Raw genomic sequence first — 16,197 nt, forward strand, 5'->3', positions numbered from 1 at the left:
CAAGCAGGCTATTCCTGCCTGGCACCATAGGGATCCTTCCAGAGGGTGACCAGAGGCACAGGGGAAAAAGCCACAAGGAGAAGAAAGTCTCCAGCTGAACTTTGTAACAACTTGAAGTGGTCAAGAAGCCTCCTGGCCAGAACTCAGTGGAGGGCATGAATCCGCTGTGTAGACTCTACAGGCAGTGGAAGAACTAAAGCCCTTTTCTTTCACAGCTCGGAGGTGGGTAGCCTGGGGCAAGTTCTCAGTCCTGTTTGCCCACTGCCTGGAAACAGACTCGGTGCTGTTAGTGGGGGCATGGTGGGAGTGAGGCCAGCCCTTTGGATTGCATGGGAGCTGGGTGAGGCCTGTGACTGCCGGCTTTCCCTCACTTCCCTGACAACCTGCGTGACTCAGCAGAGGCAGCCATAATCCATGTAGGTACACAACTCCATTGACCTGGGAACCTCACACCCATTCCCTACAGCAGCCGCAACAAGACCCACCCAAGAAGAGTCTGAGGTCAGACACGTCTAAACCTACCCCACCTGATGGCCCTTCCCTACCCACGCTGGTAGCTGAAGACAAAGGGGACATACTCTTGGGAGTTCTAGGGCCCTGCCCACCGCCAGTTCCTCTCCATACTACCACAGCTGATGCTGTATGGAAATCACCACCTCCCGGCAGGAGACCAACTAGCACAAAAATAGAACATTAAACCACCAAAGCTAAGAACCCTCACAGAGTCCATTTCACCCCGCTGCCACCTCCACCGGAACAGGTGCTGGTATCTACAGCTGAGAGACCCGCAGATGATTCACATCACAGGACTTTGTGCAGATAACCCCCAGTATCACCCCAGAGCCAGGTAGACTTGTTGGGTGCCTAGACCCAAAAGAGAGACAACCATCACTGCAGTTTGGCTCTCAGGAAGCCACATTCACAGGAAAAGGGGGAGAGTACCACATCAAGAGAACATCCCATGGGACAAAAGAATCTGAACAACAGCCTTCAGCCCTAGACATTCCCTCTGACAGAGCCTACCCAAATGAGAAGGAACCAGAAAACCAACTCTGGTAATATGACAAAATAAGGCTCCTTAACACCCCCCAAAAATCACACTAGCTCACCAGCAATGGATCCAAACCAAGAAGAAATCCCTGATTTACCTGAAAAAGAATTCAGGATATTGGTTATTAAGCTAATCAGGGAGACACCAGAGAAAGGTGAAGCCCAATGCAAGGAAATAATAAAAAAAAAAGACACAAGAAGTAAAGGGAGAAATATTCAAGAAATATTCAATCTCAAATTGAGATTCAGAGAAGCTACGTGACTTAGTCATGAAAAATTGGCTAGTAATTGGCAAAGTGTAAGTTAAAACGTAGGTTCTAAGCCCACGATATTCTCCCCTTTTGTAAGGTTATGGATTCTTAATCCTACATATTCTTCAAGATTCTTCTTTTTCAATTTACCAGTAGTGCCCAGTCACCAAAGATTCCTTCCTCCCCTGAACTCCTGCTAATATCAGTGGCCATTTATTTTTACCCTCACTGACAGTGTACCTTGTGACATTACATAATATTCCGTATGCGTATTTCCTGGCTACTCAACTGTACCACAAACTTCTTGAGGTTTCTGTGTATCTTCTCTATTGTTTGTAGACCTCTGATGAATAGATCATCTGTTTTATTTTGTATTTGTTTATAGCTGCCTGATATTCCTTTACCTGCTCCTAACCTTTGGTATATCCCTGTCTTTGGTAATAGCACCCTTTAGGGCATAACCAATCTTCCATGGCAGGTAGTTTTGGTAGCACTGTCAATCAAGGTTTTTTGCTCTCCCTTGAACAAGGGGTGTTCTTATAATCCACACCGGGCTCATTAGGCTCTCTTCATAATTTGAATTTGAATCAAACACAGGCAAAGGAGAAGGAAAATGGCTGGAGTTGATATATCCCAAAGGCAACATCCTAAAAAGACTTTTCATTCAATCCTGCTACCTGAATTCTCAAAGCTGTCACAGTTGCTGTTCTTTTAAAGGCCAAGTAATTTAGTCTTTCCTCAGTTTCTGGCTGAGTTACTTCATATCTTTCCAGCAAGTTTCACTTTTTGCTTGAATCAGGCAGAGTCACGTTCTGATACTTACAAACAAAGATACTTATTTGATAAACCCACAAAGCTTCGTATAGAGGGAATGCTAAGTATTTTTAAATGTTTTGTCCTTATGCAGATTATATATGCTATTTCATACTGAAAAAAAAAAAAAAGCAAACAAATGGCCTTGAGGTGTAGCATTTCTATTGGTTAGAATTTTAATAACCAACAGGCTAAGCTAACATTGGGAGCTCATCTTCATTGAAATGATTTTTATTACAGTTCAGCACACTGGTTTGGTGACTCACAAAGTGATAATTCACTGCTGCAAATTAACAAAGCATTTTGTGGTGAGGGTAGTAATTACAATAATGATACCCTTTAGTGTTGACATTTTGGTTAACCCATCTGTTTTCCTTTTCTTCCCAAATACCATAACAGCCAATTGTGACCATCTGAAATTTTTATATTACCTTACTACAAGATACATCTGATAAGTTTATCCACATTCCTCCTTTTTACCTAGTTGAATATTTTAACATACTCTATAGCTTCTTGTTAAAAGCACTGGATTAGTTTTAAAATCACTGAGAAATTATCATTAGAAAAATTTAGGATAGTAAATGGTATCATTTTTAAAGCATAATCAGTGTTCTATGAGGGAAATTCCCCCTGCTATTTTCTTTAAGAAGGCAATCACTAAGAAAAATCAACCAAGAAATCCTTCATAATACAACTGAAATTAAACAGCAATTCTAGCTAATTACACATCAGTAGTTACTTAATTCTATTTCAAACAGAATACAGACCTAAGCTAACTATTTCTATGTGCTTCAGAAAATTTCTGTCATTTTAGACATTTACATTTACTCACAATCCTTTGTATTCCAGGACTATCCTTTGAGTACTAGACATTATGGGAATATCATGCATGTATATGATATTTCTCTTTCTAAATGACAAGTGTTTTCCTAGAAAATTTCCCAGAAGATAAAAATCTTACTGAAAAGTTGGGGGTGGAGTGGGGGACAGATTTTAAAACCTTCACTTCTTTCACTTTTGGAACACCTATTGCTACATGATAGTATTTCCCACAAGATTATTTTTTATTTTATTTGAAGTTGGCAAAAATCTTTGTGCTGAATCCTTTGAGCATACCTCTAGTGATAGATGTCAGATCAGTGCTGTGTAGAAGAACTTTTATTTGACAGGTAGATGACAGAAAGAAGCCTCTCTCCAAAATACAAGATGTAACTGTAAAATCCTTCAGTGAGATTAACGTAATCTTTTGTTCCTATGTATAAATGACTTACTCATTCTTGTTTCAAAGAAATTAGTTCATGTAATTAATTTGAATAGTGTGAAATTAAGACACTTATAAGGTACATATTTCTTCAAATTAGAATGGTTTAAAATATTTTTATATGAATTAAATGCAAAATAGGTATCTAATACAAATTTCTAATGATATTTTAACTTATACTCTTTTTATAATTGTCAAGCAAGAAGACTTTTAGATTTACTCACCGTGCATATAGCATATACTCTAGGCAAGTAGCACCATGGTAAAGAGATGACTCTATTAACATTGGGTATATGGTATACAATACAATGTTAACGTCCTAAATACTTTATTTTATCCTATAAATCTGGCATGATTTAGTACAGTTTATTACAAGCATTGCCTTATTCCCGCTGGCATTATGAAATGATTTTACATGTCCCCAAATATCACAAGAAGATGAGGGTAAAATGTTTTCTTCACAAAATCCAGCATTTGCAGATAATTTTCCCTATTTTCCTTCCTTGTTCTCTTTCCTTACAGCCCTCAAAAATATATCAGGAATAAACAGATATTCACAATTCTATTGTACATCCTATTACTATCTGTAAGTGTTATTCCTTATGTCTATTTGGGTTAGAACTCCCAAGATCAAATCATTTTTGATACCTATCAAAGTGCTAGTCCATGTATATGTAATGAACATCAATTTAATGCATGTATAGAAAAGAAAGTCATATCCATTGCTAGATTTGGGATTCTCATTATAACATACTTCAAGAACTAACCAAAGTTCTGCAATGTTTTCAGATGTGAGAGAAAAAAGTGAAAGAATGGTGAGATGTCAAAGATAGATTGCTTGTTTTCAGATTTATTTTCGTCTCTAGCTTTCTTACAGGCCTTCACCTCAGAGTCTTTTCAGGCTTCTATAACAGACAGCTCTTTTCCTTGAATAAGGTGGTTTGCTCTAGCCTAAAAATGGACATGTACAAGCACTTTTGGGCTTCTCTGTATCTTTGTTTGCTTTTCATAAGTCTCAAAAATGTTATTATTAAATGATCCAATCAAAACAAGTTGATTATTATTCAATTTTCTTTTTTACCTCTTGAATGCACTAGATACCAGTGTACAATACTACTTGACATTGAAGAGTATCATTATCTTAGAGTAGAATAAGCAAACTATATTCAAAAATAAATTTCTGGCTATTTACCTCATTAAATTTAGCTTGTTAGATACTTTTTAGAAAGACATAAGTAATAATGTAAATGAAATACGATACTGCATCTATTTTATTTTATTTTATATTTTATTTTGTGAGACATAGTCTTGCTCTGTTGCCTAGGTTGGAGTACAGTGGCGTGATCTCGGCTCACTGCAACCCCCGCCTCCGGTGTTAAAGCGATTCTCCTGCCTCAGCCTCCAGAGTAGCTGGGATTACAGGTACCCGTCATCTCCCCTCACTAATTTTTGTATTTTTAGTAGAGATGGGGTTTCACCATGTTGGCCAAGCTGGTCTCGAACTCCTGACCTCAGGTTATCCGCCTGCCTCGGCCTCTCAAAGTGCTGGGATTACAGGTGTGAGCCACCGCACCTGGCCAATACTGCATCTACTTTATAAAAGTGGGGATTTTTTGTCTATAAACTTCAGTAAAATGTAATCAGCAAATGTTAAGTACTGTATTCAAAAGAATTTTCAAGTCTTTTAGATTTTACTAAGATTTTTAAAAATTATTTGTTTGAACTGAGATATAATTCGCATCCCAGAAAATTCGTCCTTTTTAAGCATACAATTTTGTGGTTTATGCATGATTGCTATTTGCAGTATCACCTTTCATAGACAGGAAGATTATTGTTGTAAATTAGCATTATAAAATGTCATCTTACCTTACAAAGGAAGTTGATCTTAAAACCCAAAGACTGGGCATTTCTTGAGCCTGAGTTCATGTAGTTTCCAACAAGAAGAACTAATTCTAAAAGTCTGTTAAAGCTTTCACTTTTCTTCAGTTCTTCACAGGCAAGAGTTACTGCTATGATGCTTGGTTTGATGTTGTTTACGTGTTCTTCAAATGTGAGTTTGAACAGGATACTACTGAGACGAGGCTGTAACATTTTCACGGAGCTCATCTGTAAGATAAGAAATACTCTATGAGAATATACATTTAATGCCTCTTACTTTATCTCTTTAGTGGGGATAATTTCATAGTCAACACTGTAACATCTCTGCATAAAGTGAATTTGCTCTGGGATTTTAAAAATATTTTTTGCTTTAAACATTCCAAAGAAATATTTTATCAAAGTTTAAAAAGCAGTTGGCTATACAGGTTTTTTAAAACTAAATCATCCTTATGGCATTAATAAAATATTATAGAAGCTGAACAGTTGCTATATGTTAATTGCATAATCATTAGCCATCAATAGCATTCAAACTGCCAACATCTGTCCCTGAGGTGAACTAGGAAAATTTATAAACATGAAATTGAGTTGAGTGAATAGTCGGGCCACAGATAAAAGATGTATATGATGACAGAAAATATAAGTGGAAGATTTCCTAAGAAATTACCTATTACTATGCTGTTTGAAATCAGAAGACTAGCTCTGATTGAGCATTTAATAATTTTTAAACTTATGATTTCTATTCATAAAATATATTATTTATATACACTCTAAAGAATTCCTAAAGAATTTCACCTACTTGACAGATGCTGATGTTAAGTAATTAGATGATAGTAAAATCACATGAACTTACTTTTCAAGTACATTATGCAAGAATTCTATATTGGTTTTCTTCAATACAGTTCAACTTTGGTTTTAATTACTTGTTTCATAGCATTGGTGCACATTAAATATTCCAGTTGGTATAGTTACTATGATAATAATTGTTTTTAGTTTTTAATTTCCTATAGCTCCAAGTTACTCAACTAGTTTTCCTTCACAAAATGAATGCTGGGAGGGGAGATGGGAGAGAGGTAGACACACATGAACACACACAGACACATACATGCACACAGTGAAATTATTAATATTCCTAATTATATTTGTTTTTGTATGTATAGCCTACTTCCTTAAATACAAATGCCAAGTACAGATTAGACACCAAGATGTCTTCAGATAACATGAAGAGAATTTGACCACATAAACAAAAGTTTTTAAACCACAAAGTACCTTTCAAAAGCAGGAGATGAGCTGTTGGGCAGACCATATCTACTCTAATACAGAATCAAGACATAGTCCATTATTTTTCTTCTTCAAACTCGCCCGTTAACCATGAACATCTGCCTCTCCAAATATGAACGCTGCCTTCTACTAATCCTCCTATATGTTTTCATGCTTTTCACAGGCAGATATACAAAAGTATGATGGAATATCTACCTGTTACTATATTTTTGTAGGTCTCATCACTTATGACTTTTTTTTAATCTGGTCAAGGTATTATTATACAAATTATCCTGCTATTTCTTCAGTACTCACATGGCAAGTATAAAACACACCATCTATTCACAAAAAGCTTACAATATAGTCTGAAACTCAACATAAAACCTTGAAAACTATTGCTGGTGAAAAAGCCAGCACATGATTTTAGGTAGGTAAAAAGAAATTAAGTTCTGGAGGTGTTCACTGGAAGAAGAAAAAACTAAACTCTTAGGATTACAGTGTTTAATGAAGACGTCACAGTAGAGGAAATACACATGAAAAAATATATGTATAGGTGTGTGCATGCATATGTAAATTTAAGCACACATAGAACTGACACTAAAAGGAAAAAGTGGCCGGGCATGGTGGCTGAGGCCTCTAAACCCAGCACTTCAGGAGGCAGAGGCAGGAGGATCACTTGAGGTCAGGAGTTTGAGACCAGCCTGGCCAACATGGTGAAGCCCTGTCTCTACTAAAAATACAAAAATTAGCATGGTGGTGGTGTCACAGTGCCTGTAATCCCAGCTACCCAGGAGGCTGAGGCAGGAGAATTGCTTGAGCCTGGTAGGTGGAGGTTGCAGTGAGCCAAGATTGTGCCACTGCACTCCAGCCTGGGCAACAGAGTGAGAGAGAAAGAAAGAGAGAAAGAGAGAAAGAGAGAAAGAGAGAAAGAGACAAGAGAAGAGAAGAGAAGAGAAGAGAAGAGAAGAGAAGAGAGAAGAGAAGAGAAGAGAAGAAAAGAAAGAAAAGAGAGAGAGAATGGTGTGAGAAAAGGTTTATAGGCTAGATATATATGATGTATATACCTAGGGGCAGAATTTGAAACAAAGTATCTAAAGAGTGCAAGTAAAGGCCACAGAAGTGGAAGCTAACCACATCAAAGTCTATGTCTCCATGAATTTGCAGGCCTCTTTGTGTATGTTTGTGTGGGAATCACTCTGAGTTTATATATTTTTCTGCCTTCATTTCTGCCTCTACCTCAGTCTCCAAATCCCTCCCCTACTTTATTTTTCCTTTCCTTTTACTGGTAACTGGCCATCACTAGCACTGAAGCATGCTTTCTATCATTTTCTGTTTAGGGAGTAGTTTTTTAGTCTCCCTGGTGACTAAAAAAGCCATAGAGTTGCTTTGAGCAGCTGCTAGTGACCACACACTTGCTCTCCTGGTCATACTTTGCAGAGCTTATAGGGACCCTGTTCACCAAGGTGCCCTTGGTACCAGATGGACAAGGAACAAAACCCTTAGGCATACGTGGGCTTTTAGTCTTCTTCGGTTCCAATATCATGTGCCTTCAATCATATTTTTATCCTTTCCATGTTTTGTATTAGCCTACAATGTTTGGTCTACAAACTCAGAGAACATGGATTTGATCTTTTAATAAAAATATCAGTTCCAATTGAAATTACATAACCAAAGTATGCTTTGATAATGATAGTAACAATGAAAACAGCAATTAACACTTATTAAGTACTTTGTGCCAGACATTTTTCAACATTTGCTTTATATATTTATTAACTGATTTGATTATCATTATTTTCATTCCAAAGATGAGAAAAGTGAAACAAATAGTAAGTAACTTGCACAAAATCAAATTGTATGTTGGAAGCCTGAAGATTTGAATGCAGGCCTTTGGGCTACAGACTCCAGACTCTCAACCGCTACCCCACACTGCCTCTTGAGTCTTATTAGGAGAAGTAACTATGATTGGTTGAAGGAGAGATTAATGGCAGGGAGACCATCAGGAAGTTAGCAAAATGGTGCAAGAAACAGGTAATGAGGTAGCATGTTGACAGTAGGAAGATAAAGAAAACAATGGATATAAAAGATAGAATTAAGAATAAATGGGACTTAGTAACCGATCAGTTATAGCAGGAGAAAGTCAAAGATGGCTCCAAAGTTTGAAGTCTGTTGTGAGGCAGAACAATGTTGGCAATAATGCAGGTAGAAGGAGGTGCTAATTTGGTACAGTTTGTCACTTGGCTGTTTGCTTGTTTCAGGGAATGAGAGTAGATGGATTTGCTTTCCCTGATCTGCTGCTACTTAAATTCCAGTAAGCCAATCAGGGACTAAGGCAGCAAGGGCAGGTAGGTGTAGCTTAGTAGCAACTAAGTCAAATGAGACTGAATTTAGAAACTGTCATGTGATCTGACTGTGTGAAAACAGTCTGCCTAATTTTCTGGCCTTACGTTTCCCCATCGTAAAGTGGGAGAAATTCCTGTAAAGCAGTCTTGTTTTGATGAAAAGAAGGGAGTCAAAATAAATGATCCATACGTTTACTTCCTTCTTTTTTAGGCTCTGCCTCTACAGCTGTGGGAAGGTAGAGTAAAAAGTGCTAGTTCCATAAAGGAAAAGTATTGCCTGGCTGCAACAAAAAATTTGTGTTAGCATTTAAGTAAATTCAGTTGACCATCTTCTCAGACATCAAATAGGGCATCTTACTTCTAACAATGATGCTCTTATTTTCCCATTCAAGACTCCAAATCTTGAAGTGATATTCAAATCATAGTAAACACAATGTTATTTATAATAATACCAATCCTTACCAATATTTTAACCTGCAGAATTTCTGAGAGTTGTCCCTTATTTTCCATGCTCACCATATAGAAACTCATAATTTTATGTACTTCAAGCTTGGATTACTAATATAGACTAAATGTTCTCCTTGATCCCTCTCAAATCCTCTCAAAAATAGTAAAATGATACCTACATGATAGGGAAATAATAAAATTGCTTTCTTGACATGTTGAATTTTTGTTATTATTATGATATCTGCTAGGATTTGAAACTATAGTTCTAGGGGTTAGAAGTATTGGAGTTGGCAGATTTGGGAGTTACCTGAATAGATGCTATGGGAGGTAAGGTCATTGATGAGGAGACTGCATAGAGAAAAAAAAAAGGAGAAAGGAGTCAAAAGCTACATCTTGTGGAGCACCTAGCACAGGGTCTTGAGTATATCAATATGTGCTGATTGATTTTTAAAGCACTACTTAGCTGACTAACCATTTTCCAGATCTTTTCCCAAGGACAATTGTCTATTCAACAAAATTAATAGCTGATAGTAATATTTTACTTCCACAAAATAATGTCTTCAGTTATAATGTCAAACCAGAATTGTTAGGGAATTAACTTTGTTGAACTGCTATTACTAGATATTAATCTATCATCAGTCAGCCTGCTTTTTGGAAGAAGTTGTATACCGTAAGGGGTTCAAAGTTGCCCTTTGATCTGGCAAAAATTCTCCATTGATTCATCTCCTACAACAAGGTTTGATACATGGCAGGTGATAAAGATGAAAAGTGATTTTAAAAATAAACCATCGTAAAATGAATGAATGAATGGCTTCATTTATATAAATAGGAAACACAACATTCAGTAAAATGCTGGGTCAAGAAGAGGATGCATAGTTTCAAGAGGTATAATAGCAGGCTGATGTGGGGAAAGATGAAGTACATGTAAGGTTATTCATTAGCTTCCAGGTAGGTCACCCCAACAATACTGCCAAGGCCCAATCTTGGCCCAAATTCAGAGCCCCATAGAGCTTTTTTTTAAAGAACAGGATTTAGGAGAATTTTTTTTCTCTAAACCCAGGAAAGAGAGGGTAACAATTATCTGGATTCTCCAGACCCATACCGTAAGTTGCAGTAGGAGAAACAGGGACACTGTAGTTACACAGACGTAGGTTTGAGCCACACTTCTGTCACTTTACTTTTTTGAGAGAGGGTCTCACTCTGTCACCCAAGCTGGAGTGCTGTGGGGTGATCACAGCTCACTGCAACCTTGACTTCCTGGGGCTCAGGCCATCTTCCCACCTCAGCCTCCCAAGTATCCAGGACTACAGGCACACACCACCATGCCCGGCTAAGTTTTGTATGTTTTTGCAGAGACGGGGTTGTGCCATGTTGCCCAGGCTGGTCTTGAACTCCTGGGGCTCAAGCGATCTGCCCACCTGGGCCTTCCAAAGTGCTGGGATTTCAGATGTAAGCGACCTCACTGGGCCTCACTTTCTAGTTGTATGACCTACTGCAAGTTACCTGGAGTTTCTAAGTATTTCCTCGTCATGAAAATGTATTCACTAAATCATCTATACAGGATGCATTAGAACTTAAATGTGATACTATGTGTATCGCTCCTGTCATAGTAACTGACACAATGTAAACACCGTAAAACAATAGTTATTGTCGTTATTACATTCTTTATTCATCCTCAGAAATTGTCAGTATGAAGGAACCGGGATCCTTCTCTGTTCTCCCAAACCCAATGGAAAGTTTCTCTCATTCAAAATTAAGAAATATATTTCCAGGGCTCAGTGAAGAACAGCTCTCATTATCCACTCTAAGTATCATGCTTTATTTAGCTATTTTTAATTCATAATATACATCTACCATTAGAAATGTTATTATTAAAATTGTATTATTACAAAATCAAGAGATGATGGAGGAGGCAAGCTATGCACGTACATCTCTTAACAAAAGCCACAAACCAGTACATTTTGATCATAACCACATAATTTTTGCAACCATAAGTGTGAATTTTTATGATCAGACCAATCAATGTACACTGATAGAAACAGCTGAAACTCCATCAGAGGATTTGGATATGTAAGGAGATGTCCTAGATAACTAAGCTTAGAAATAATAGGAAGCACTGAGCAACATCCTCAGCCACACATACAATTCTTAAAAGGCTCATGTCTCATAAAGGCACTTGAGTGCACTTAAGCGATATAAGTAAATAAAATAAAAACTCTGCTGAAATGTGTGTTTGTATTTAGTTGTAGTCCCTCGCAGCATTTTAGTTGACTGGCATCCTTTGTTTTATGATTCATTCCTTGAAGTGCTGTGGGATGCTGACCAGGGTATTGTATTAGGTAGGGGATTTATTTGTGTTACGATGTACTTGTCTATCAAATCACATCAAGTGGCTCTCATTTCTTTAGCTGATCTTCACTATATTAAAAAAAAATAAAGGAAGTGCATTGACAGCTTTAGTGAGAGCAACTACAAGTGGGTTATTTCCCCAAAGAGTTAGATACAGTTTTGTTTATATAATTTGAATTTTACACACTTTAGTACCTACGCAGCTCATGAATATTGATCTACTACCCAACTAACCTACGAATCCTCCGAGAAAGGAAAAGAGCACAAATGTAAAAATCATGTGTGAAGGAAAAGGAGATGGCCACATGGTACTCCTATAGTCAGGTGTGGCCTTTAGGGTTATTTCTGTCATCTTTCCTTTTCACTTCTAAGACATATTCCATTAACGCCTATCATATGGGAGCAAAACTGATCCCCCAGTCTCTTCAAAACATAATGTTAAGAATTCATTAGAATTAACAGATAAATTTGTAACAAATACATATTTGCTACAAGGTATTTTTTCCAAATAGTTACTCTTTTGATCTACTGCCCATTGAATATACAGAATCATTTTGTATCTGTGACTATAACAAAAAGAATGATCATGAAACCACATTAAAGGAGAACGGACTTAAGTTTCATAGAAGGCAGAACTGCCTACGGAAATGAGATTCAGAGTCAATAGTGTCCAGATTTCTGCCTGGAATTGTGGAAATAAGGCAGGGGCATTTATGACACCTATAAAGTAAATACTTCTATCTTCTTTTAGACAATGACCTCCTCCAGGGCAGAACCTCTCCTACTTATACTTATACTCATTCTAATACTTTCTGTAGCAAATCCAGTACCTAGCCTGGACAAAATAACCAATACAAGTGTACCAACTATATGGAGTCAATGCCAAATGTTTGTATATTAGATGTCATGAGAGAAAAGGGTCATACTTAATCTGTGAATTGAAGCCTTGAAAAAACTGAGTGTTGAAAACTGATTCTACATCAGAAAAATAATGATGTACTGGTAGCGAATATTTCCCCAAAGATAAAAATATGTGGATATGTGGAATTACCCATCAACAACCATCTACTTGTCTTCAGAACAGAATACAATAACATTGTGTGCCCCAAAAGGCACTATAAACTCGAAGAATCACACTAAAAAGTTAGGCAAGAATTTTAAAACACCTTTCTGAAAACATGTTTCAGGCCAAGAACGCCATCAACATTTCTCTCTTTTTTTTTTTTTTAAATGGAGTCTCGCTCTGTCATCTAGGTTGGAGTGCAATGGCACGATCTGGGCTCACTGCAACCTCCGCCTCTTGAGTTCAAGTGATTCTCCTGCCTCAGCCTCCTGAGTAGCTGGAATTACAGGCACCCGCCACCATGCCCGGCTAATTTTTGTATTTTTAGTAGAGACGGGGTTTCACCATGTTGGTAAGGCAGGTCTCGAACTCCTGACCTCGTGATCCACCCACCTCAGCCTCCCAAAGTGTTGGGATTACAGGTGCGAGCCACCGTGCCTGGCCACAGTCATCAAAATTTCTATGGTGGTGTTAGGAATTAGTGATATGTGGGTGGAAAAAATGAAAGGGTTAACTTTTGAGTTATTAAAAATTTAATGAAAACCAATCAATAGCAAAATTAACTGACATCTACTGACCTAATTTGAATATTCAATTTTCAGGTGGTTTTATTTTATTTTATTGCAAAAGCTGATGGAAATAAGAAATTCTGTCACAAAAAAATTGATTATTATGAGAAGTTAATAAGAGGGATAAGAATATAAATACATGTACTTGAGAATGAGTCATGGTGAGTTTTCTTTTACCTGATCTCAAAATTGTTAAACCAGTTTTTTCTCAGATAAAATGAATATACATCTGGAAGTAAGAGCTAGCAATAATATTTACAAAAGTGATGAAAATAGAAACAATCAGGGCATTACATATCGAAACACTTAATATTCTGAATGCAGGCATATAAAATAAAGAAAAATGCAATTTTCACACTGAATATGCAAAAGTGAAAAATGATTTGATATTAATGGAACAGAGGACTTACAATTTTCTATCCAAACTAATTGCCTTTGATGATATGTGGAAGGAAAAAAAAGCTTTTAAGAATTTTCTTTTCACCTGGTTAAGCTATCTTTATAGCTCATAAGCTCTTATGAGGCTTTAAAAAAATTAAAAAGCACAGTAAATTTACAGTTGTACTTCCAACTATATGCATAAATCCTCTCCTCCCAACTTCATTTATTTGTCCAAAAAAATTTAAATGTGCTGTCAGCAATATCACATAATCTGTGCTTTCTATTATGAAGATTTCTACGCCCAAGCCAATTTCAACATTTTTTGTTAGATTATAGCTTTAGAATGTTTTTAATTGAAAAATATGTGTAATTTTGAAGTCAGAAAAACAAAGTACCGATTACTAAGAGAACTAATTATTGCTTTCTTTTCCTCAGAAGATGTGTTAGTTTAATAGATACACACAGTATGGGTCTCCATCCCCTGTGCAAGACAAGTGGGAACTTCCATAGCTCTGAGGTTTGAGAACAGCTGAGCTGCAAAGACACTCAGAAGAGTCTAAAAGCTCCTGCTGAGGGTTCTAACTGCCAGAGCTTTCAAAAATCTGTGCTTTTTTTCCCAGTAAAGGTACAGCACATAATTACAGTGATGTACCAAATTCAATTCTGTGGGAGGCAGGTTGGAGGACAAGTCAGTGGGAAGCTATGCAGCCAATCTACCCCTAAACAAGATTATTGATCATAGAATATGTGGGAGCGAGCATATCCCCCTTACCAGAATCTGTCTCTAGACAGAGGAAAAGTCTCTGGGTTTTTCTATTTTTTTTTTTCCTCTTTTGTCCAATTGGTTGCACATGATTATAAGCAAACCTAATGATGTGGCTGCTAAAAAAATCCAAAGGTTAGAGAAAGCTTAGTAGCCCAGTTACTGCCTTAGATAAGTTTCTTTCTTTCACAATTTCCCCCAGGTTTGTCAGTTTTATTGTGTTTTTTTGTTGTTGGTTTTTGTTCCTGAGACAGGTTCTGGTTCTGTTGCCCAAGCTGGAGTGCAGTGGTGCAATCTCAGCTCACTGTAACTTCTGCCTCCCGAGCTCAAACGATTCTCCCACCTCAGCCTCCCAAGTAGCTGGACTATAAGCACACAGCACCATACTTGGCTAATTTCTGTATTTTTGTAGAGATGGGGTTTTGCCATGTTGGCCAGGCGGGTCTCGAATTCCTGGGCTCAAGCGATCTGCCTGCATTGGCCTCCCAAAGTGCTGGGATTCAGATGTGAGCCACCTCGATCAGCCAATTTGTTAATTATTTATTATCATTATTTTAATGAATATTGCAAGAGTAATCTAATTTCTGGCATATTTATACCCCTAACTGATCAGATTTTGTGTCTATGATCTAAGAAGTTATATAATCATGGAAACACTATAGGGCACTACACAGGGTTAGAGTATTAAAATCAGGAAATAAGGCCAGGTATGGTGGCACACAGCTATAATCCCAGTGCTTTGGGAGGCTGAAGCAGGAGGACTGCTAGAGGCCAGGAGTTCAACACCAGCCTGGGCAACACAGCGGGACTCCATGTGTACAGAAAATTTTTTAAAGAAATTAGCCAAGCATGGTGGAACCTGCTACTCAGGAGGTTGAGGTGGGAGGATCACTAAAACCTAGGAGTTCGAGGCTGCAGTGAGGTATGATCTCACCACTGCACTCCACCCTGGCGGACAGAGAGAGAACCTGCCTCTTAAAAAAAAAAAAAATCAGGAAATACTATTTATTGTTTAAGAAAGAGAGGAAAGTTTTCGAAAAGGAGCTTAAATTCTTTTATGTTATCAAATGCCACATAGATACAGAATAAGATAGGACTGAAAGAGTCCACTTGATTTTCCATTCATGCAAATACATTCAAGAAATATTTGTTAAGCACATGTGAATAAAATCAACATGATTCATCCATTTATAGAACTTGCAATACAGTTGGGATTATAGACAGTCAAGAAGTAACCTCATAAATAAACATTTAATTAAAATCCATGATAATTTCTAGAAAGGAAAATAAAAAAGGTAATCTGGGAGAGTTTAGTAGGGAGATGTATTTCTGACTGAAAGGCAAATGAAGGTACCACTGGGAAAGCAAAAATTAAGCTATGACTTGAAGTATAAACAAGAGAGGGAGGCAACAAGCGGGAGTAAAAAAGCAGCATGTGCAACGGTCCTGAGCAGGAAAGAACACGGTAAGTTCAAAAATAAAATGTGGCTGAGGCATAATGAGCAAGAGGCCAAATAGCAGGTGATAAAAGTAGGAGAGGTGGGCAGGTGCCAGACCAGATAGTGTATTCTAGGTCACGGTAAGAAGTTAATGCTTTAGCTTTAGTGCTATAGAACAGCACTGGTATTTTAAGCAGATAAAAATTATGATGCAATACAGACACACTCTAGAAACATCATACTAAGAGTTGTGCCGAGACGGATTTGGAGAAGGGCAAAAGTGGTAGTGGGAAAAACAAGATAAATGTATATTGTGATGGTTAATTGCAATGATGAT

At 37.4% G+C, this 16,197-nt stretch overlaps 1 protein-coding gene across 4 annotated transcripts in view; it reads right to left on the reverse strand.

Moving 5' to 3' along the window:
• The window catches only part of DIAPH2 (diaphanous-related formin 2), a 964,164-nt gene that overhangs the window by 528,395 nt on the left and 419,572 nt on the right, over positions 1-16,197 (reverse strand). For all 4 annotated transcript variants that reach the window (XM_011987565.1, XM_011987563.1, XM_011987566.1 and 1 more), the window contains one exon: positions 5,242-5,481. In XM_011987565.1, the coding sequence (XP_011842955.1) occupies positions 5,242-5,481 (240 nt within the window). The remainder of the gene's footprint in view (positions 1-5,241; positions 5,482-16,197) is intronic.

This window comes from Mandrillus leucophaeus, unplaced genomic scaffold (assembly GCF_000951045.1).
Source record: "Mandrillus leucophaeus isolate KB7577 unplaced genomic scaffold, Mleu.le_1.0 Scaffold311, whole genome shotgun sequence".
NCBI lineage: Eukaryota > Metazoa > Chordata > Mammalia > Primates > Cercopithecidae > Mandrillus > Mandrillus leucophaeus.